At 45.4% G+C, this 22695-nt stretch overlaps 1 protein-coding gene across 2 annotated transcripts in view; it reads right to left on the minus strand.

The window, feature by feature from the left end:
• The window catches only part of NBN (nibrin), a 90605-nt gene that overhangs the window by 34161 nt on the left and 33749 nt on the right, over positions 1-22695 (minus strand). For both annotated transcript variants that reach the window (XM_069731587.1, XM_069731586.1), the window contains exon 7: positions 21370-21560. In XM_069731587.1, the coding sequence (XP_069587688.1) occupies positions 21370-21560 (191 nt within the window). The remainder of the gene's footprint in view (positions 1-21369; positions 21561-22695) is intronic.

Below are 22695 nucleotides of genomic sequence, written 5' to 3' on the forward strand. Positions count from 1 at the left end.
GGGAAATCAGGAGCAAAATCTGATCACAGTCAGTGTGCTAAAAAGAACATGGCGCACGGGGAATACAGAGACATTGGCAAAGAAATGCTTCTAACAGTAACACAAGAAGCCGGAAGCGGGAGCGCAGGAAACTGATAGGTAGGTTGTGGCATATGCCACTTCCAATCCTGTCTGTGGGCAGCATAAAGCGGTGTAAATGCAGCCAAGATACCCAGGAAACACGAGAGTGCTGCATCCTCCAGCCACAGACAGTGACACTAGCAATGGATTAAAGGGGGTCTCTGCTTTGATAACCTCGATTTATTAGAAGACAATACGCTGACTGCAATGTATCTCCTTGCTGAGAGTCCCAGTGATCGGCTGTAAAGAGTAGGGAAATTGGTCTCTAAGTCTTCAGTTTCCCTACAGCGCCACCACAGTGGAAAATAAGCATTACAGTGTCCTCAAAGTGATGATTTGTCTATGTCATGTAGGATAGGACAGATCCCCCAAAGCTAGAGACCCCCTGGGTAACTGTTCTTCATTTTGTTGGCGATGATGCTCTTGAACCCTACACCCCCCTCAATTAACACAGGTGTTTCCAAAAGTGTATGGACAATGTACAGCACTGTGCAAAATTTATAGGCAGATGTGGAAAAATGCTGCAAAGTAAGAATGCCTTCACAAATAGAAGTCTTGCTAGACAGACCAATTTGTACAACCTTACATCCTCAGAAGAACTGTGGTTAAGTTTTCCAAGATCTGTGGATCAACCTCCTGCCTCCAATAACCGTGCACAAGTCTATCTAGAGGAGCTGATGCTTCGGTGCTGCATCGAAATCAAAGGGTGGTCACACCAAATATTGACTTCAGATTTCTCTTTTCATCATTCAATTTGCAATTTGATAAAAATGAATTGTTAACACTTCTATTTTGGAACACATTCTTACTTCGCAGCATTCTTACCACACTTGCCTAAAACATTTGCAAAGTACTGTATATGAAAACCCCGGCAAAATGGCGTACATTGACAGAGGCATTTGCTCTCGCAAATGAAAATAAAATCTACATTCACTTCGACTAGATTGCTCCCCAGTCCTCACAAACATGGAATTTTTACCCACCAAAAATAGATGATAAAATTGGTTTATGCATAGGGTCAATGGTCTCCATATTTAATGACAAAAGGGCTATTTGAGGGGTGATAGGTAAATCCTTATTTAGTAATTGATTAATGAGAAGGGAGACTTTTTTCCAAAATTTTCTTAATTTGGGACATTTCCAGAAAATGAGCAAAATATCACTGTCCTGCCCTAGTTCCTCCAACATTGGGAAGAGGAGTTTGACAATGCTTTAGCTAATCTTACTGGAGAGGAATGCCATTTGGTAAGAGATAGTATGGCTTGTCAAGTGAAATGCATATGTTACAGGAGTATGTAGGTTGTATACTCTCCTGCCATTGTTCTGCAGAGAATGGTTTCCTTAAAGGTACCGTCACACTAAGCGACGCTGCAGCGATACCGACAACGATGTCGATCGCTGCAGCGTCGCTGTTTGGTCGCTGGAGAGCTGTCACACAGACCGCTCTCCAGCGACCAACGATCCCGAGGTCCCCGGTAACCAGGGTAAACATCGGGTTACTAAGCGCAGGGCCGCGCTTAGTAACCCGATGTTTACCCTGGTTACCAGCGTAAACGTTAAAAAAACAAACATTACATACTTACATTCCGTGTCTGTCCTCCGGCGCGCTGCTTTCCTCTGCACTGTCAGCGCCGGTCAGCCAGAAAGCAGAGCGGTGACGTCACCGCTGTGCTTTCCGGCTGGCCGGCGCTGACACAGGATGCAGGAGGAGTGCAGAGAAGCAGAGCGCCGGGGACAGACAGCTAAATGTAAGTATGTAGTGTTTGTTTTTTTTAACGTTTACGCTGGTAACCAGGGTAAACATCGGGTTACTAAGCGCGGCCCTGCGCTTAGTAACCCGATGTTTACCCTGGTTACCAGTGAAGACATCGCTGAATCGGCGTCACACACGCCGATCCAGCAATGTCAGCGGGAAGTCCAGCGACGAAATAAAGTTCTGGACTTTCCTCAGCGACCAACGATCTCCCAGCAGGGGCCTGATCGTTGGTCGCTGTCACACATAACGATTTCCTTAACGACATCGTTGCTACGTCACAAAAAGCAACGATATCGTCAACGATATCATTATGTGTGACGGTACCTTAAGTCTTTTTCCCACTATAACATGTAAGGGGTTTTAACGAAGGCAATATTATTATTAAAGCTGTCATAGATAGTACAAGTTTTCCAAATACAGTAAGTTAGTTATTTGTTTTGCCTAAAAGCTTACCAATAAGTTCTGGTAAAGGCAGTCTCTGCTTGATGATAATTCTTGATTTTTTTCCCTAATGATAAGAAGATAGTGTTCGAAAGTATAAAGTTCTTGTTGAAGGAAAAGGGAATGAGTCTGTTTCCATCATGTAGATCTCTCACCATTTTCATCTCTAATTGTATCACCAATAATCCGGAATTACGGATTTGGTTAACCTTTGAATAACTAAAAGTGAAAGATTTTTAATTTGTTCAAATTTATTTTCAAATTTGTTCAAATTTAGTTTTTTTTTCTTAAGTTGATTTTGCAAGCTTTTACCAGGCTAAAATAGTTGATGAAAGGTTGGGGTAAGAAGGGTCCGGGAGCATAGGGTTGATCATATGCTTTAATATTAAATCAAACAGAGGACAATAATCATTAGCAGCCAAGTCTAAATCTACCCAAGCTGTCCGTGGTTCAGAGCTTAGCCACTGACCATGTTAGCACAATAGTAGCATGCTATATTCGGTAGTCCCTATCCCGCCATAGTTTGCTTTCATTACAATATACTCGTATATGCACGTTTATGTCTCCAAATGAAGTTATTTAATGTTTTTTGTAGTTTAAGAATATATTTAGTTGGAATCAAAAGAGAATAGACCTAAAGACAAACAAAATCTTTGGTAAACTATTCATTTTGAACACAACAATTCTTCACGACCAAGTCAGTTGTAGGTTTGACATACCGGCATGTCATCTGTAATAGACTTGATGAATTTTTACATGTTAAGAGCTATCGTCATTTTAAAGCTCCTAGAAAGTAGAATACCGAGATAGATGAAAGAGTTTTCCTCCGATAATATTTCAGAGAAACTTTTAATGTTACTTTCCGTAGTAGTATAAATACTAAAATCAAGAATTTTTTATTTTGCCAGATCTCTTTTAAAATATGAGACAGTGGAATACAAATCTAGCATAGCTTGAGCTTCGTTAATTGATATATAGGAACTGTTAAAGATAGTGTTTATAATTAAAGGCAAGCTATTATTTAGTCTATTAGCTAGGATTTTTTTTAAAGGTTTTAATATCAGTCTTGATGAATGAGATTGGCCTGTAGTAATTATCGTATTAAGTATCTCCATTGGGTTTCAGCATAAGCATAATATTGCCATGCAGCATTTCAGATGGGAAACTGCTTATGTCTGATGCTTTTTAAAATACTTTTAATAAGTGAGCGACTCAAATGGGTGCAAAACTTTTATAATACTCTCTATTAAATCAGTCATGTCCAGATGACACTCTCAACTTAATAGTTGGTTGCACGCCATTTGGAAAAAATAACTGCAATTGATAACTTCTTATAACCATCAACAAGCTTCTTACACCTGTCAAATGAAATTTTCGACGACTCTTCTTTTGCAAACTACTCCACTACTCTCATGTTTGAAGGCTGCCTTCTCCCAACAGCAATTTTCACTTCAACCTAGCTTTCTGACACTGGGCACTACAAAACCCTTTGGTAATCGTCAGATTTTATGATGTCTTGCACACAGCCAAGGCACTCAGTGCCAAAGGCAGCAAAACAACCCCAAAATATCTTTGAACCTCCATCACGTTTGATTTTCTTTGTAAGCCTTATTCAGTTTTCGGTACACAGTAGAATGATGTGCTTTACCGAAAAGCTCTATATTGATTTCATCTGTTCACAATAGGATTTTGGTTACTCTTGTACATTTTGGCAAACTGCAGTCTAGCTTTTTTAGGTCCCTGTGCCATGGTGCTTCATACAATGCAAATGTCGACAGATAGTTCACGTTGACACTGATGCATCCTGAGCCTTCAGAACAGTGAATTTTTTTAGACCTTGATTGGGGCTACTTCTCTACCATCCAGACGATCCTGCGTTGCAACCTTTGTTCGGTCTCCGCCATCTAATATTGTTGCCCTGATTATTTGCTTGCATAATTGCAGTTTCCTCAGTATACAGTATTGATATATTCATGCCTTTATTCATCTGTGATGCTTCGGCTCCCTCTAGCGGCCAGAGTTATGTTGGCAGTTCAATCTTGTTTTTGTATTATCCATGTCTGATTCTCCTCCTCCTTTGCAATGCATTATGGTAGCTCAGCCTCCATTTCCCTCCATTTTTCCTTTCACTTTCCTCAGCCTGCCTTCAAGGAAAGACGCTTCACTTCATCCCCCTTGCGATTGCATTGCCGGTATGTCTTTATGCTTCCTATAGATATTTCTGCTCCATATTAGCCTAGCCTAGCCAGTTGTACTCCCAGTTCAGTTACTAGCTTCCTAAAATGTTATGCATAATGTACCTCATGTGTAGTATGTATCTGTTCTATACCATGCACTGATTCTATTTATATCATTGTTCACAGTTTCACCGCATCAATATACCACTACGTTTAATAAAGCACAGACTCAACCACAGTCTCCTTATTGGACCCCGGTATAGCGGTTTAGCTGACTGTATAGCTACGTATGAGCCTGCCTCAGCTAGTGAGGACAGAACAGTGAAACGGCAACCATCCAACTAGTGGGATTCAAGTCACCGGCTACTCAGAGACTAAATACAGCTACAGCAATCTCTGCACAGCCAAGCACTTTCCCAAGACACCATGTCTCACAAATCGCATAGGACAAGATCTGTTACTTCCGTCTCCTCAAAGACAACATCCATCAGCAGCGCTGTCGCCATTGCCCGCGCAAATGCTGAAGCTGCCAAAATACGAGCGAGCTTTGCTGACCAAGAGATGCAACTTAAATTAGAAAAAGCACGCATAGATGAAGAGAGAGCCGATCAAGAGAGAAGGTCGCGCTTAGAGAGAGCCGATCAAGAGGGAAGGTCGCGCTTAGAGAGAGCCGATCAAAAGAGAAGGTCGCAGTTAGAGAAGGCACGTGTGGATGCCGCCTTAGAAAGCCTAGCAGCAAAAAGGGAAGCTGCCGCAGCCCTCGCCGAAGCAGAATCGCTAGAAGCCGCGCAAAATCCCAAGCTGCATAGCCAAAGCAGTACGTCGAGTCTGGAGTTTCCACTGCAAGACTCACCACAACGCACATCTCAGTATGTTAATGACCTTCCTGATCCAAACTATAACCCTGAACCAGTACCAAAACCAGAATACGACACCTCCAGCGAAGTAACCAACGTGGATCACCCTGCTGACGCACCGTACATCAGGCCGAAGAAATACGACACCGGCTGGCGCCACCATGAGGACACTAACAGGTACGAACGCACCTCACATCACTATCAGGGTGACCCATCACCAGTATACTCTGTTGACAACTGGTTCACGACAGAATTTGCCAAGTTCTTCACACGACGTGAACTGGTCGCCAAGGGACTCATGAAATTCACTGACCGAGCTGAAGGTTACAGAGCTTGGAAAGCTTCCTTCCAAAATGTCATTAGAGACTTGGGGCTACAACACAGGGAAGAGATAGACCTGTTAGTCAAATACCTGGGAGAAGAGTCAGTCAAACACGCAGTAAGGATCATAGACATTAATATAAACCGCCCTGAGACTGGCCTCAAAGAGATCTGGAAAAGGCTGGATGAGTGTTACGGCTCAGCAGAAGTAATAGAAAGAGCCTTGTTCAAAAGAATCGATGACTTTCCTAAAATATCTAACAAAGGTCTCCAGAAACTTAGAGAGCTAAGCGACTTGCTAAAGGAAGTCCAAGTTGCCAAATACGAGGACGACCTACAGGGACTTGCATTTCTCGACACAGCCAGAGGTGTTAATCCTATAGTCCAGAAGTTGCCCTACAATCTACAGGAGAGGTGGCTCACACATGGTTCCACGTACAAATACAAACACAGCGTTCCATTCCCTCCCTTCTCCGTTTTTGTAGACTTCATACACCAACAAGCAAGAATTAGAAACGATCCCAGCTTTGACTTTGCAATACCATATGCCACACCATCACCACCTGCAAATCCACGCAGAAGATCTGTGGAAGTACACAAGACTTATGTTTCTTCTCCAGGTTCTAATTACAGGTCTGCTGGCTGCTCCCAATCAGAGACAAAGGTGCAGGACCCTGACAAGCAGTGCCCACTTCATCAGAAGCCTCATCCTCTCCTGAAATGCAGAGCCTTCAGAGGAAAATCTATGCCAGATCGCAGAAGCTTCCTGAAAGAAAACGGTATCTGCTACAAGTGCTGCTCGTCCACAGCTCATCTCGCCAAGGATTGCAAGGTCAGTGTAAAATGCACAGAATGTGGCACCACAGATCATAACACCGCTCTACACCCTGGCCCAGCTCCATGGAGTACACAAAACACGCCAGCTGACAGTGAGCATGGCGGGGAGGAAAGGAACACTGATACAGCTATGCCAGAGATCACTTCACAATGCACCGAGGTCTGCAAAGGCACAATAGACAGTAGGTCCTGTTCAAAAATATGCCTCGTCAAAGTATACCCGAAGGGCCATAGAGACCAAGCTGTAAGACTGTATGCTATCTTAGGTGACCAAAGTAATCGATCCTTGGCTAGATCAACGTTCTTTGACCTATTCAACATCAAAGGGCCAAGCACTCCCTACTCCTTAAAGACGTGTGCAGGTACTGTGACAACAGCAGGCAGGAAAGCTACTGACTACCAGATCGAGTCTTTAGACGGACAATTCTGCCTACCACTACCTACGATCATCGAAGGTAACCAGATCCCAGACAACAGATCTGAAATCCCTACGCCAGATGTAGCAATCCATCACGCTCACTTAAAACAAATAGCACACCTCATACCGGAACTCGACCATCAGGCCCAGATAATTCTGCTGTTGGGGAGAGATATCCTACAGGTTCATAAAGTGAGACGTCATATCAACGGACTCCACAATGCTCCCTATGCCCAAAGGCTAGACCTAGGATGGGTCATAATTGGCAACGTATGCTTGGGACGCATGCACGCCCCATCTTCTGTGACAAGCATGCTGACAAATACATTGGAGAAAGGACGTCCATCTCTGTTTCAACCTTGTAACAATGAGTTCCATGTCAGGGAACTGCCACACAGCATCCAACTACCTGATCATTTAATAGACTTTACTCACGACAGCAGTATAGTGTCGGGAAGCTATGAGGATCAGTTAGGGGGCACAGTCTTCCAGAGAACTAAGCAGGACAACCAAGTGGCAATGTCGGTAGAGGACAAGTTGTTCTTAGAGGTAATGGACAAGGGACTCGTTAAAGATGAGACCAACAGCTGGGTCGCACCTCTTCCCTTCAAAACCCACAGACCACGTCTACCAAACAACAGAAATCAGGCATTACAACGTTTCTCCTCTCTCATTCGTAATCTGCAAAAGAAACCAGAGATGAAAGATCACTTTTTCTCCTTCATGTCAAAGATTTTTGAAAACCGTCACGCAGAACTAGCTCCCACTCTCAAAGACTCTGAAGAATGCTGGTTCCTACCCATGTTCGGAGTATACCACCCTAAGAAACCAGGCCAGATCAGAGTCGTGTTTGATTCCAGTGCTAAATTTAATGATGTCTCCCTGAATGACGTTCTGCTGACAGGACCAGACCTCAATAATAAACTACTGGGTGTACTTATGCGCTTCCGTAAGGATTCCATTGCCTTCATCGCTGACATCCAGCAAATGTTCCATTGTTTCCTTGTGAGAGAGAGAGACAGGAACTTCCTAAGATTCTTCTGGTACAGAGACAATGATCCTACTAAAGAAGTCACAGAGTATCGCATGAGAGTGCACATCTTTGGCAACAGTCCTTCACCTGCAGTCGCCATTTACGGACTCAAAAGGTCAGCTCAGGAAGGAGAACCAGAATACGGAGCAGATGTCAGACAATTCATAGAAAAGGACTTTTATGTCGACGACTGTCTAAAAGCCATGCCTTCAAATGAGACTGCAATCAGTCTTCTCAGGAGAGCTCAGGACATGCTTGCCTGCTCGAACCTTAGGCTTCATAAAATAGCCTCAAACAGCCAAGAACTCATGGAAGCGTTCCCTTCTCAAGACCTATGTAATGGTCTCAGAGACCTGGACCTGGGGTCAGACCCCACACCAATACAACGCAGCCTCGGGCTTCTCTGGAATCTACAATCAGACACTTTCACCTTTCAGGTCAGCCAGGAAGAAAGGCCTTTCACACGTAGAGGCGTCCTGTCTACCATCAACAGTCTGTACGACCCCTTGGGTTTCGCAGCTCCTGTTACTATACAAGGCAAGGCCCTACTAAGAGACTTAACTAGGGAAACATCTGACTGGGATGCACCTCTGCCACCTGATAAGAGGATCCAGTGGGAAGAGTGGAAGAACTCGTTAGCGGCACTCTCCAACTTGCATATGCCAAGACCATACACTCCTGTGCCATCTACTGAGATACAGAGCCAAAGACTGTACGTATTTGCAGATGCTTCTGTCAAAGCAATTGCCGCTGTTGCCTACCTCAAAACTGTAGACTCCAAATGTCAGTGCCACATTGGTTTCGTCATGGGAAAGGCCAAACTCGCACCACAACCAGAGCACACTATACCCAGGTTAGAGCTTTGTGCCGCAGTCTTAGCCGTTGAGTTAGCGGAGTTCATCGCATCCGAAATGGATATCGACCTGACACAAGCCAAGTTCTACTCAGACAGCAAAGTAGTCCTGGGATATATCCACAACGAAAGCAGGCGATTCTACGTTTATGTCAATAACAGAGTGCTACGAATCAGGAGATCAGTTCACCCACAGCAGTGGCATTACATACCCACAGACCAGAATCCCGCAGATCATGCAACTAGAGCAGTTGACGCAAGTCGACTAGGAAGCACAACGTGGCTCTCTGGACCAAAACTATTGTACATTGAGGAATGTTTTCCAGACACCTTCGAACTTGTAGGAGAGGACTCAGATGCTGAAATCCGCCCTCAGGTGTCTACACTACATACAATGACCTCTGTTATCCAGCTTGGATCTTGCAGGTTCGACAGATTCTCAAGTTGGAAGTCACTTACTCGAGCCATTACCTGCCTGACTCATATAGCTCGCTCATTCGGGACCACCAGAACTCGTGACATGGAAAAATCTAAAGGAGCAGCGAGGCTTACCCACGAAAGCCTAATCACCTTCATGGCTGAAGCTGCAGCTATAATCAATGCAAGACCCCTGGTTCCAGTTCCTAACGACCCTGAGGAGCCCTTGTTATTGACTCCAGCTACTTTACTTACCCAGAAAACCGGACTGTCCAGTGCCCCTCCAGGAGGATTCGACGCGAAGGACCTCTACAAGCGCCAATGGAGACAGGTACAAAGTCTTGCAAATACTTTCTGGGACAGGTGGCGCAAACAATATTTGTCTACCCTGCAGCCACGGACGAAGTGGCAATCTACTAAACCTAATCTGAACATAGGTGACCTTGTTCTTGTGAAAGACTGTCAGATTCACCGGAACCAGTGGCCACTTGGTCTAGTTACCGCAACGTTCCCGAGCAAGGACGGCAACGTCCGCAAAGTTGAGCTAAGGATGACCAAAGGGAATGAACCTAAGACATTTTCCAGACCGGTATCTGAACTGGTCCTATTGTTGCCTTTGGAAGAAAGGAGTTGTGACATCCGTTGATGCCAGATGGGGAGTGTTCTGTCTCCGCCATCTAATATTGTTGCCCTGATTATTTGCTTGCATAATTGCAGTTTCCTCAGTATACAGTATTGATATATTCATGCCTTTATTCATCTGTGATGCTTTGGCTCCCTCTAGCGGCCAGAGTTATGTTGGCAGTTTAATCTTGTTTTTGTATTATCCATGTCTGATTCTCCTCCTCCTTTGCAATGAATTATGGTAGCTCAGCCTCCATTTCCCTCCATTTTTCCTTTCACTTTCCTCAGTCTGCCTTCAAGGAAAGACGCTTCACTTCATCCCCCTTGCGATTGCATTGCCGGTATGTCTTTATGCTTCCTATAGATATTTCTGCTCCATATTAGCCTAGCCTAGCCAGTTGTACTCCCAGTTCAGTTACTAGCTTCCTAAATGTTATGCATAATGTACCTCATGTGTAGTATGTATCTGTTCTATACCATGCACTGATTCTATTTATATCATTGTTCACAGTTTCACCGCATCAATATACCACTACGTTTAATAAAGCACAGACTCAACCACAGTCTCCTTATTGGACCCCGGTATAGCGGTTTAGCTGACTGTATAGCTACGTATGAGCCTGCCTCAGCTAGTGAGGACAGAACAACCTTTCATCAATTTTTCTCTACATTCCACGTCCAGGGGGATTAGTTACATTACCATTTGTTGTAAACTTCTTGATTATGTTGCGCACCATGGACAAAGGAACATTAACCTCTTTACCCCCAAGGGTGGTTTGCATGTTAATGACCGGGCCAACTGTTACAATTCTGACCACTGCCTCTTTATGAGGTTATAACTCTGGAACGCTTCAACGAATTCTGGTGATTCTGATAATGTTTTCTCGTGACATATTGTACTTCATGATAGTGGAAAAATTTCCTTGACATTACTTGAGTTTATTTGTAAAAAAAAAAAAAAAAGGAAATTTGGCGAAAATTTAGAAAATGTCCCAATTTTCCAACTTTGAATTTTCAAGCCCTTAAATCACAGAGATATGTCACACAAAATACTTAATAAGTATAAGTATTTCCCACATGTCTACTGTACATCAGCACAATTTGGAACCAACGTTTTTTTTTTAAGGAGTTATAAGGGTTAAAATTTGACCAGCAATTTCTCATTTTTACAACACCATTTCTTTTTTAGGGACCACATCACATTTGAAGTCACTTTGAGGGGTCTATATAAAATAACCAAGTGTGACACCATTCTAAAAACTGCACCCCTCAAGGTGCTCAAAACCACATTCAAGAAGTTTATTAACCCTTCAGGTGTTTCACAGGAATTTTTGGAATGTTTAAAAAAAAAAAAAAAAAAATGAACATTTAACTTTTCACAAAAAATTTACTTCAGATCCAATTTGTTTCATTTTACCAAGGGTAACAGGAGAAATTACGCTGATACCCCATATGTGGGGGTAAACCACTGTTTGGGCGCATGGCAGAGCTCAGAAGGGAAGGAGCGCCATTTGACTTTTCAATGCAAAATTGAATGGAATTGAGATGGGACGCCATGACTCGTTTGGAGAGCCCCTAATGTGCCTAAACAGTGGAAACCCCCCAAAAATGACGCTATTTTGGAAAGTAGACCCCCTAAAGAACTTATCTAGATGTGTGGTGAGCACTTTGAACCCCCAAGTGCTTCACAGACGTTTATAATGTAGAGCCGTGAAAATTTAAAAAAAAAATTTTCCACCACAAAAATGATCTTTTAGCCCCCAATTTTGTATTTTCACAAGGGTATCTGGAGAAATTGGACCCAAAAAGTTGTTGTGCAATTTGTCCTGTACGCTGATGCCCCATATGTGGGAGAAAACTACTGTTTGGGAACAGAGCTCGGAAGGGAAGAAGTGGCGTTTTAGAATGCAGACTTTGATGGAATGGTCTGCGGGCGTCACAATGCGTTTGCAGAGCCCCTGATGTACCTAAACAGTAGAAACCCCCCACAAGTGACCCCATTTTGGAAACTAGACCCCCCCCCAAGGAACTTATCTAGATGTGTGGTGAGCACTTTGAACCCCCAAGTGTTTCACTAAAGTTTATAACGCAGAGCCGTGAAAATAAAAAATCCCTTTTTTCCACAAAAATGATTTTTCCAGGACGTCCCTCCTGACAGCACCCTGGAGGACTTCCTCCTCCCCTTGCTGGGACAGGAAACACACGAGAGTTCAAAAGGTCATGTCCCACCCCCAATCCTCAGTGTTTTTCCTGTCCCTCCAAGGGATGCACGAGAGAAGCTGCGCAGCTTACCGGAGCTCAGGGGGATCGTGCGGCTTGCCAATACCCTTCCCCCTGTCAAGAGACTCAGGGCAGAAACCCTCCAGAGGGGGGTCCCTCTGCTCCAAAGACCAGGAGAGGCGAAGCTCCTAGTGGCAGCCGCTCCTCCCGGTGGGAGGCTCTCGGCTGCGGATACGGTTCCAGGCGGCAGGGTTTTGCAGCATCCAGAGCGGTGCTGTGTCCTGCACGGCATCTTCAAACGGAAGTCCCAGGGAACCGCGTCACTTCCGGTATCGCGGCAGCCATTACCGTCACTTCCGGTGACACTGTAAAGAGCGGGGGAAGTGTGTGCGCTCCAGCGTGGAACGCGCAGCAGCTGAATTGCTTCTGTCCAGCGTTGTGAGCTGCGGGGACCTGCTACCTCGGATCATTATGGAAGGAAGCATGCCAGCTGAGGAAGGGGTGAGTGCGCATAGCGCAGACCTCCCTATCTGCACGCACGACAGGCTTACCCCCATTACTTACTCCCTATCTTATGTCATTTAAGGATAAGGGAACCCCCGCTGCCCCCTCTGGTCAAGCGAAGAAGTCCGGCAAGGCATCCGGGAAATCCAGTAGATGCCCTATATGTAGTGTGAAGCTTCCGGACACTCATGTCAAAGCCTTGTGTGCAGATTGCACATCTAAGGTTATGAGGGACGAACAGCCGGCACTCTTGTCAGAGATGAGGTCCCTAATACGAGAAGAAGTCCAGACTTCTTTGTCCAGTATTGTGGAGAAATCCATCCCCGTTCCCAGCCGCAAGAGAGCCAGACGGGAGCGAGACCTAAGAGAGCTGGTGTATAGTTCTGAGGACAAGTCTGACTCTGAGGACTTTGTCTCAGAAGAACAGGGGGAGCTTCCTTCAGGGAGCCAGGACCACCAAAGGAAATACCTCTTCCAGGCGGAGGAGACGAATGATCTCGTGCAGGCTGTGCGAAGCACAATGCAGATAGAAGAGACATCTAAGCCTCAATCCAGGCAGGACATGATGTTCGGGGGACTTATGTCACGTAGGCAGACTGTCTTCCCAGTTAGTGAGCATATCAAAGCCATAATACTGGAGGAGTGGAAAGAGGCAGAACGTCGGCTGGTATTGTCTAAAGACTTCAAAGCTCGTCTACCATTCGAGCCGGAAGAAGTCAAACTATGGGAAGAGATACCCAAAGTAGAAGTTCCGGTGGCAAAGGTTGCCAAAAAGACAGCCATACCATTCGGGGACTCAAATCTGCGCGATCCCATGGATCAGAAAGCCGACATACTGCTAAAGAGGGCCTGGGAATCGTCTGCAGCCCTAATTAAGACCAACAGAGCAGCTACCTTGGTAGCCCGGTCTATGTATCTATGGATGAGTCAATTGGAAGAGCATCTGTCCAATAAAACCCCGAGGTCTGATATTCTAAACTCCCTCCCTATCATGAGATCTGCCATGGCCTTTCGGTCTGACATGACAGCTGAATCGGTCAGGTTTTCGGCTAGAAGTGGTTCTTTATCCAATGCGGCTAGAAGGGCGGTCTGGCTAAGATCCTGGTCAGGGGATAATGCCTCTAAAACCAAATTATGTTCAATTCCCTTCTCAGGAGCAAGGGTATTTGGTTCTTCACTAGATACTATCCTAAGGACAAGCCTAAGAGGTCTCAGTCCTTTCGGAGGTTTTCCCTTCAGGAGACAGTCCGATTACAGAGGGGGTAGATCCAATAGAGGATTCAGTAGAGGTTCCCATAGCCAGGACAATAAGAACAGGAGTTTCTTCTTCAGCCCCTCCTCTAAATCTAAGACGCAATGACGCCACTCTTATCGGGGGAAGGCTTCGCCACTTTGCGGAGAATTGGGCCCCGAGTCACTCAAAATCAATGGGTCCTTCGGACTGTGTCAGAAGACTACAGTATCGAGCTTTACTCCCCTCCTCCAGACAGATACATCGTACCTACGATGGTTATGCGAGACTCTCCCATGATGATAGACTTAAAGGATATGCTTTCCTCAAAAGTCATAATTCCAGTTCCACCACTAGAAGTAGGCCAGGGACACTACTCTTCCCTATTTTCCATAACAAAACCATCAGGCGACTCTCGCACAATAATAAATCTGAAACCTCTAAATGCCTGGGTCAGGTACAAGAGGTTCCGTATGGAGTCCATACGTTCAGCAATCCTCCTCATAGATCAGGATGCTGTGATGTGCACTCTCGGCCTGAAGAGTGCCTATAATCAGGTCCCTGTCCACCCCTCATCTCAGAGGCTTCTGAGGTTTGCGGTGGTGCTGCCATCCGGGACCTGTCACTACCAGTTTCAATGCCTTCCGTTCGGGCTTGCCTCAGCACCTCGTGTATTTACAAAGCTGGTGTCAGAGATTGTCGCTTTCCTGAGAAACCAGGGGATCATAATAGTCCCATATCTCGATGACTTTCTCATGGTCGCAAGAACGCCAGAGATTCTGTCAGACCACAGGAACCGAACTGTGTCTGTGATGGAACAGTTGGGATGGGTCATAAACTGGCAAAAATCCGACCTGACTCCGGAACAGAGGAAGATCTTCCTGGGAGTGTGTCTGGACTCAAGAAACAGGATATCCCTGCTACCCGAGACCAAGCTGGAGGCAATTTAGATCCAAATCAGGCTCCTATTAGAACGCAGAGCATCAATAAGGACGGCCATGAGGGTACTAGGCCTAATGACGGCTTGCATACAGTGTGTAAGATGGGCACAGTTCCATTCAAGACCTCTGCAAAGATTAATCCTCTCCAGATGGGACCGTCGTCAGTCTTCTCTGGACAGTATTTTAAAGCTGACGTATCCAGTACGAAGGTTTCTCCTCTGGTGGACACAACCAGAGAAGTTAAGAATCGGGGTGTTATGGTCTACCGATCCCTACGTAGTAGTTACTACAGACACCTGCGTGGGCTGGGGAGCTCATCTAAAAGGCAGGATCCTACAAGGGAGGTGGCCAGCAGATGTCATTCACAGCTCCTCCAACTTCAAAGAGCTGTATGCTGTTTGGAAGGCATTAAGAAGGAACTGACACACCCTTGCAAATTGCCATGTCAAGATAATGTCCGACAATGTAACAACAGTTTCTTTCCTCAAACATCAGGGAGGCTCAAGACACCATCCGCTTCAGGAGCTTGTGGGAAGAATATTCCGTTGGGCAGAAAATTCGGTCCTATCCATTTCGGCAATTCACCTAGAGGGCTCCCAGAATGTCATAGCAGACTATCTGAGCAGGAGACGGGTGTTTGCAACAGAGTGGGAACTCAACCAGGAAATCTTCCAGGATTTAGGTCTTCGCTGGGGAACTCCCAGTATAGACCTATTTGCAAACAGGAGAAATTTGAAGGTCTCAAGATTCTTCTCGCTGAACCCTCAAGATCTCCCGGAAGGGATAGATGGTCTGAGCCAGGAATGGACGGAACCCCTCTCATATGCATTCCCTCCTCTAGCACTGATTCCAGCTGTACTCCGAAAAATCAAGGAGGATCGAGCTCGAGTTATATTGATTGTTCCATTTTGGCCAAGAAGGAGCTGGTTCTCTCTCCTAGTAGACCTGGCAATCGAGAGCCCAGTAGAGCTCCCTCTCAGGGCAGATGTAATTCACCAGGGTCCAGTGTACCACCCGAACCCAGAGAAAATACATCTCTCAGCATGGATCCTGAAGGGAACATCCTGAAGGCAAGAGGGCTGTCGGACCAAGTGATAGCCACTATTAAATCCAATAGGAAGCCAGTCACATCAGCAATTTATTTAAAAATCTGGCGGCGTTTCTGCCTGGAGGGTGGCAGGTCTGAGGTTTCGGCAGGCACTCCCGACTTACCTAGAATCCTAGATTTCCTGCAGGCTGGGTTTGACAAAGGTCTAAAACCAAGCACCTTGAAAGTGCAGATCTCGGCACTTAGCTCTATTTTTGACTATCGCCTAGCATCCCACCCGTGGATAGTTAGATTTATCAGAGCCACCCAGAGGTTGCGCCCCACCATTAGACAATTGTCGCCTTCCTGGGACCTTAATCTGGTCCTCAGAATCCTTTGTAAAAATGACTACGCCTCAGCTGATAATATGCCTATTCCAGTCCTCACTCGTAAAACAGCATTCTTAGTGGCGATTACCACGGCTAAGAGAGTGGGGGAAATTCAAGCCCTGTGCACTAGGGACCTGTACCTTCAGATTAGAGAGGATAGCTTAATCCTTAGACTGGATCCCTCAATTATCCCAAAAGTGGGAACGGTTAAGAATAGAAAGCAGGAAATCGTGTTACCATCCTTTTGCAATAACCCGGCTAATGCAAAAGAAAAAGCTCTCCATTCACTTGATGTCAGACAGGCAGTCTTAGACTACCTGGCAGCCACCAACTCGTGGCGCATTGACCCAAATTTATTCATTTTGTTTGGAGGAAAGAATAAAGGAAAGAAGGCCTCTCTCGCACGTTGGATCACCTCAGTGATCTCTGAGGCGTACCAGTCAGAGGGACTTCCACCTCCAAAGGGTCTCCATGCACATTCTACACGAGGGATAGCTACTTCTTGGGCCGAGAGGGCAGGCGCCTCTCTAGAGCAGATTTGTAAGGCGGCAATATGGGCTAGCGCCAACACCTTTTGTAAACATTATAAACTTGATGTTTTGTCTGGTCAACATACTGCATTTGGGGGAAAGGTTCTCCAAGCGGTAATCCCACCCTTAGGAGCTGCTTTGGTACTCTCCAGGGTGCTGTCAGGAGGGACGTCCTGGAAAATAGGTATTAAGCTTACCGTTAATTATGTTTCCAGGAGTCCATCCTGACAGCACTGGTAGTTCCCTCCCTGGTGATATTTATATGCATGATGTAATGTAACCCTGGCATATGATGTATTATGTTCCTGGCATATGTTGTAATATGTTCCTGGCATATGATGTAATATGTTCTATTTACCAATAAAGTAATTTTTTTCTGCATTTCCATGAGGCAGTTCTTGCTACAAAACTGAGGATTGGGGGTGGGACACGACCTTTTGAACTCTCGTGTGTTTTCTGTCCCAGCAAGGGGAGGAGTACATCCTCCAGGGTGCGGTCAGGATGGACTCCGGGAAACATAATTAACGGTAAGCTTAATACCTATTTTTTTTAGCCCCGTTTTGTATTTTCCCAAGGGTAACAGGTGAAATTGGCCCCCTAAGTTGTTGTACAATTTGTCCTGAGTACGCAGATACCCCATATGTGTTGGTAAACCACTGTTTGGGCGCATGGCACAGCTAAGAATGGAAGGAGCCCCGTTTTATTTTTTTCAACGCAGAATTGGATGGAATTGAGATCGGACATCATGTTGTGTTTGTAGAACCCCTGATGTGCCTAAACAGTGGAAACCTCCCAATTCTAACTGAAACCCTAACCCCAACACACCCCTAACCCTAATCCCAACCCTAAACACACCCCTAACCCCAACCACACCCCTAACCCTAATCCCAACCCCAACACACCCCCAACCCCAACACACCCCTAACCCTGACACACCCCAAACCCAACCGTAAACGTAATCCAAACCCAAACCCCAACCCTAACTTTAGCCCCAACCCCAACTTTAGCCCAAACCCTAACTCTAATGGGAAAATGGAAATAAATACATTTTTTTATTTTATTATTTTCCCTAACTAAGGCGGTGATAATGGGGGGGTTTGATTTACTATTTATAGTGGGTTTTTATGTCGGGTTTTTATGATTGGCAGCTGTCACACACTAAAGGACGCTTTTTGTTGCCAAAAATATTTTTTGTGTTACCACATTCCGAGAGCTATAACTTTTCCATATTGTGGTCCACAGAGTCATGTGAGGTCTTGTTTTTTGAGGGACGAGTTGACGTTTTTATTGGTATCATTTTCGGGCACATGACATTTTTTGATCGCTTTTTATTCCGATTTTTCTTAGGCAGAATCAACAAAAACCAGCAATTTGTGAATTTCTTTTAGGGGGGAGGGCGTTTATACCGTTCCACGTTTGGTAAAATTGATAAAGCACTTTTATTCTTCGGCGATAATAAATATGTGTACTATTATTGTTTTTTTTATTTACATAAAGAAATGTATTTATTGGAACAATATTTTTTTCATTTATTTAGGATTTTTTTTTACACATAACTATTTTTTTTTACTTTTTCCCAGTGTGGGACATCATGTTATAGTGTCAGATCGCTGATATGACACTTTGCAATGCAGTGTGTCAGATCAGCAATCTGACAGGCACTGCAGGAGGCTTCCCGGCGCCTGCTCTGAGCAGGCGCTTGCAAGCCACCTCCCTGCAGGACCCGGAAGGCCCCCCCGCGGCCATTTTGGATCCGGGCCTGCAGGGAGGATGATGGAGGAGACTCTCGGAGCGACGCGATCACATCACGTTGCTCCGAGGGTCTCAGGGAAGCACGCAGGGAGCCCCCTCCCTGCGCAATGCTTCCCTATGCCGCCGGAACGCTGCGATCATGTTTGATCGCAGTGTTACGGGGGTTAATGTGCCAGGAGCGGTCCGTGACCGCTCCTGGCACATAGTGCCGGATGTCAGCTGTGATAGCTAACACCCACCCGCGATCACGTTAGACGTACTATCCCGTCGGTGGTCACATGGGCCCATACCACCTCGACAGAATAGTATGTCTAATGTCAGAAAGGGGATAAGCTCTCTGGTGATTGACTTGTAACCTTGAGATTGCTGATATTGCTCAACAATTTTGGTTTTCAAGTCCATAGACTGTTCTCTTCTCTTTCTGTTCTTCATGCTTAGTGTGGCGCACACACACACACAATGCAAATATTGAGTCAACTTCTGCCCTTGTCATCTGGTTTCAGGTGTGATTTTCTTATTTCCACACCTGTTACTTGCCAAAGGCGAGTTTGAATGAGCATCACATGCTTGAAACAAAGTTGTTTACCCACAATTTTGGAAGAGTGCCAACAATTTTCTCCGGCGCATTTTTGAAGTTTTGTATGAAATTATGTCCAATTTGCTGTTGAACCAATACACACAAAGGAAATAAACCTGTGTATAACTAGACTATGTGCACACGATGCGGATTAGTTGCATTTCCACAGCGTTTTTTCACAGCGGAAATGCTCCAAAAACGCAATGGATTACTTAAGCAATGTTAATCAATGACATTCCTTAAGTGTTGTGCACAACACTTTCCGTCCTTATTTGCAGCATTTTATTTTCAGCAGCATGTCAATTCTTTTTGCGGATCTGCAGCGTTTCTGCACCCATTGACTTCCATTGAGTCAGTCAAATCCGCAGCAAAAACCCAGGTGTAAAAAGGTTTGGGATTTGCTGCAAATTAGCTGCCAAAGAACGCTGCGATTTGTCAAAGGGATATGATGTCATAAGGGGGAAGAGTGTGTGGGCGGAGAATATGTCTGTGCGTCTGTGTGTGGGCGGAGAATATGTGTGTGTCTGTATGTGTGTGTTTACCCATGCGACGTGTGTACCCAGGCGTCGTCTGATGGGACTACAACTCCTATCCGGCCACATATTTTGCCACGTGACAGACAGCATGAGCCGATGATGGGAGAATAGTCTCATCATCTGATGCCTGTGTTCAATCAAAACATTTACATAAGTTACATATTCACATACACAATACATACTCACCAAACACCTAATCTCAGACGCCCGTGTCTCCTGCAAACAATCAAAAATAATGAACCAACACATACTCCCTGTCCGCCGTAGTCCATTTAATACCGAGTGTCCCACGTCGATCTCACCCGGCCGCCGGTGATACACTGACAGGAGGTGATTGCTCCCACAGTGTATCACTGAGCCACCATGAGAGTTCACCGGAGTTCATCAGCTGATCAGCTCCGGTGCTCTCACTTATGGGAAAGTTCTCACACAGCGGTAGTGCCGTCAGTGAGAGCACCGGAGCTGATGAACTCCAGTGAAATCTCACGGCAGCTCAGTGATACACTGACAGGAGGTAATCGCTCCCACAGTGTATCGCCGGAGGCCGGGTAGAGCAGTTACATCTCCCGATGTGACTGTTCTATATGCGAGATCGCTGTGGGTCACTCGGTATTAAATGGACTACATTGGACAGGATAGTATTATATGTTTATTTATTATTTTTCATTCTTTACAGGAGACAAGGGCATCGGGGATTAGGCGTTCAGCAAGTATGGCAAATTAAGATTCAATAAAGGAGTCTGTGTGATGATTTCAAATAAAGGACTTTATTCTGGCTGTGTCTTTACCATTTATTTATTTACCAAGATATCATTTCATCTTCAACTTGCTTAACTGTTCACAATAAACAGTAATTTTGACCAGGGGGGCCCAAACTTTTACATGCCACTGTATACAAACACACATATATTGTAAAGCGCCATGGAATAAGTGGCGCTATAATAATAAATAATATTGTATATATTCTTCACACACACATATGTAAAACTGCTCACTTGTACAACACTGGAATTAAAGGTGCTTCAAAAATAAATATTATATTTTATATACACTTACAATATCCTCATGTATATGGCCCTTACTCGTGGTATTCAGGACAGTGGAATATTTCCCCCACTGCAATCTATAGGAATTCTTGCACCTTCAGCATCTACAGTGAATGTGACATCTGCTTTTTCTGGACATGGGGTCATTTCTGGTTGCAATAGAGCGACCCTTATTGCACGTATGCCAGGGAAGCACCCAGTGCATCATTTTAATTTGTTTACCAGCCTCCATTCATCAAAAAGAGGCCAAAGCAGTGCCCTCTTGGCCTCCATTGACTGATACAGTATACAGCACAGTACACGACATAGGCATCCAGTAGAGAAATGGACATGGGAGCTTATGGGTGATGGGAACCACTAAGCAGCATCAGTAAAATCTATATGTCGCAGGTTTTCAGCCAGATTTCCTCCCAATATACAGTGTGGCCGCACGCTCCAATGGTTATTCCTTGTACAGTAAAATGAGACAATTTTTCAATTTACTTTATGAAACAATATCTCAGACTTTTTAAGACCTCTGCTTGCTGCCATTATACAGAGACCTCCCAATGCTTAATGTTCATAAGCTATTTGTGTGGTGTCAGTGCAGATATACCATGGAACGCTGTCTCTTTGGAGCCCCAGACTAATGACTAGGTTACACATGGAGGGTCTCTGAGTTATCACATGCTCCTTGCAGCGGTATTGGCCTCCTACTCCGAGCACTCATTATGTATGCACAATAAGTGTCAGTATTCATGGATACAAGGCAGTAATGAATACCTGTGCAGTACGTCCACAATGGACGTGATCCAGGAGGGGAAATCCTGCGACTCCGATGACTGTGACTCCGAGAATCCCACATCTATCACACAAACATTGGGGTTCTCTAGGAGGGACGTGTCATCCAGCTCTTCCGTCAGTAGCTCTGTCTTGCCCCCTCCTAAGTGAATTGCTGCACTTAGTTTCTTGTGCTGAAAAAGAAAAAATAATTAAAAAACACTGCATTATTTAGCAGAAAAATGCAGCTGTAGAGGGAGCTCAATTCTGACCAGAGGTGGGGAGGGACCATAAGAGGGGAGGTCCCTTACATGTAGTCACTAGTGATGAGCGAATATACTCGTTACTCGAGATTTCTCGAGCATGCTCGGGTGACCTCCGAGTATTTTTTAGTGCTCAGAGATTTAGTTTTTCTTGCCGCAGCTGAATGATTTCCATCTGTTAGCCAGCATAAGTACATGTGGGGGTTGCCTGGTTGCTAGGGAATCCCCACATGTACTTATGCTGGCTAACAGATGTAAATCATTCAGCTGCGGCAATAAAAACTATACTTCCGAGCACTAAAAAATACTCGGACATCTGAGCGTGCTCGAGAAATCTCGAGTAACGAGTATATTCGCTCATCACTAGTAGTCACCTGACCCATGAGGCCACTGATTGGTTAAAAGGTCATGTGACTGATGGGACGGTACAGCATCAGTGACATTCTGCCTGTCAGTCACCTAACCCTGCAGCCAATCAGTAACCTTAGAGGTCAACTACCTGAAAGGACAAGACTTCATGACTTACGGTTCGGTCCTGAAAAGGCGATGTTGGCATTCCCTTTTCTAAACACTTAAAAAAAGGTGGATAATTCCTTTGGTTCAGTGGTATTAGAACAGATAACTTGATCTTTCGCAGTCATGTGTTAAAAGGCAAGTTGCTAAGAAATCAGGTTCAATTCAGAGTCTTGCCAGCTCGAGAACAGATGCCACTGCTCCATAGGCACAACACAGCCTGGTCTGAATGGTGGCTGGTATTGTGCTCCGGTGCCAACAGGCCGCAGCCTGCACCCTGCCAATAGGCTCGGGCCCGCACCCTGCCAATAGGCCCCGGCCCGCACCCTGCCAATAGGCCCCGGCCCGCACCCTGCAAATAGGCCCCGGCCCGCACCCTGCCAACAGGCCCCGGCCCGCACCCCGCCAACAGGCAGCGGGCCCAAACTCCGAAACAGTCCGCAGGCCTACACCCCGGTAACAGGCCGCAGGCCCACACCCCGCCAATAGGCCCCGGTCTGCACCCCGCTAACAGGCCCCGGCCCGCCAACAGGCCCCGGGCCCACACCACGCC

Source organism: Ranitomeya imitator, chromosome 6 (assembly GCF_032444005.1).
Source record: "Ranitomeya imitator isolate aRanImi1 chromosome 6, aRanImi1.pri, whole genome shotgun sequence".
In the NCBI taxonomy this organism is placed as follows: Eukaryota; Metazoa; Chordata; class Amphibia; order Anura; family Dendrobatidae; genus Ranitomeya; species Ranitomeya imitator.